Source organism: Scedosporium apiospermum (genome assembly GCF_000732125.1).
Source record: "Scedosporium apiospermum strain IHEM 14462 chromosome Unknown SEQ_SAPIO_0099, whole genome shotgun sequence".
NCBI lineage: Eukaryota > Fungi > Ascomycota > Sordariomycetes > Microascales > Microascaceae > Scedosporium > Scedosporium apiospermum.
The window spans coordinates 2340176-2341532 of NW_015971800.1; the positions used below are offsets into that span (position 1 = coordinate 2340176).

A 1357-nucleotide genomic window follows, 5' to 3' on the forward strand; every position below is an offset into this window, starting at 1 on the left:
CTATAGTGCGCGCATGCCCCTACCCAAGAACGTTCTCTCACCAAACTCCCGCTCTGCAACCTGGAACAGGGGCAAGCCCTGGAAGTAGCCATTCCCGACGGTGCCGACGGCCTCCCATGTCGCCCGCGCCTCCTCCTCGCCGATAATTACAAGCGGCTTCCCCGTGCCGGCCGAGCTCGCGTCTGCCGCCAGCTGGATCTGACAGCATTTCTCGAGTAGGACGAACCACGCCACCGTGGCTTCAATGGTGGGCCCCACAGTCAGTAAGCCGTGGTTCCCAAGCAAGGCGGCCTTCTTGTTGCCTAAGCAAGCCGCGATGGCCTTGCCTTCACTTGGTGCCAGGACGAGTCCTGCAAAGTTCTCGTATAGCACATGGTCGTTCCAGAACACACAGAAGTCCTGACTGAGCATGTCCAGGGTCCGCCCCGTTGCACACATGGCGCGGCCCCAGAGGCTGTGCGAATGAGCAGCGCACAAAACGTCTGGCCGCGCTTTGTAGATCTCTGCATGGATGGCATATGCAGCTGGAGTGGTGTTAGAAACGAGCCATATCATACGGAGGAAACAGGAGTCTCGAAATAATGTCCAAGGCATACCGTAATTCAGCCGCTTGTTCTTTCCGCCCTCGACCACACTACCGTCATGGTCGACACGGATGAGGTCCTCGTCCCGGATAAGGGAGAAATGCATACCTGACACTCGGTCAGTTATCTCCGCTTTAGGCGGGAAAACCAGGGCTGTTCTATTGTAAGCTTGCTGACGCACCGAAAGGGTTGACCCAGAAGCTGGTAGGGTCCACAGGATCCCTCAATGTGAGGTGTCCTGCCACGCCCTCAGAGAGCCCAAAGTGGGCGAACACACGGAACGCAAGAGCAAGACGATGCTTCAGGTACCTGCGCTCTTCGTAAGGGTCGTCAAAGCGCGGGGGCTGCTCTGCTTCCTCGTCAACTACAGCAAGACTCGGATCTCCGCTCCGATACTCCTGCTCTCGCTGTTGCCTCTTCTCAACCTCAATCCCAGGCTGCATTCCCGTTGCTGAGGGCGCCATCTTGTCTCGACTGGCTGAAGTTTAGTAGTGGGAAGATTGAGTAGACAAGTGATACACGGGTAGCGTAAGAGCGCCTGTGTCTGTTTTCCAGAGAACTGATTTGCGAGCTACTTATTAACAATAGGATTTGTGGAAAATTTAACGTTGCACCTTCCCCGCAATCCGATGAAGTTCCGAAGCTTCAGCTTCGGAGGTGATACACAATCATACTCTGAAATTCTAGCTGAGTTTTCTATTGTATACAGTGGTGGGGGTCGTCGGAATTCGACCTTAAGAATATTCCGAGCATTCCGAGCATTTCCAATCGCC

The 1357-nt window shown here is 54.9% G+C and overlaps 1 protein-coding gene across 1 annotated transcript; it reads right to left on the minus strand.

Moving 5' to 3' along the window:
• On the minus strand, positions 1-1048 carry SAPIO_CDS6062 (putative class ii aldolase adducin domain-containing protein; the record flags this gene model as incomplete). The annotated part of the gene is made up of 3 exons (XM_016788255.1): positions 1-524; positions 597-692; positions 766-1048. 3 exons carry the CDS (start codon positions 1046-1048, stop codon positions 1-3), a joined length of 903 nt encoding a protein of 300 aa, XP_016642571.1.
• Between the last annotated feature and the right edge of the window lie 309 nt (positions 1049-1357).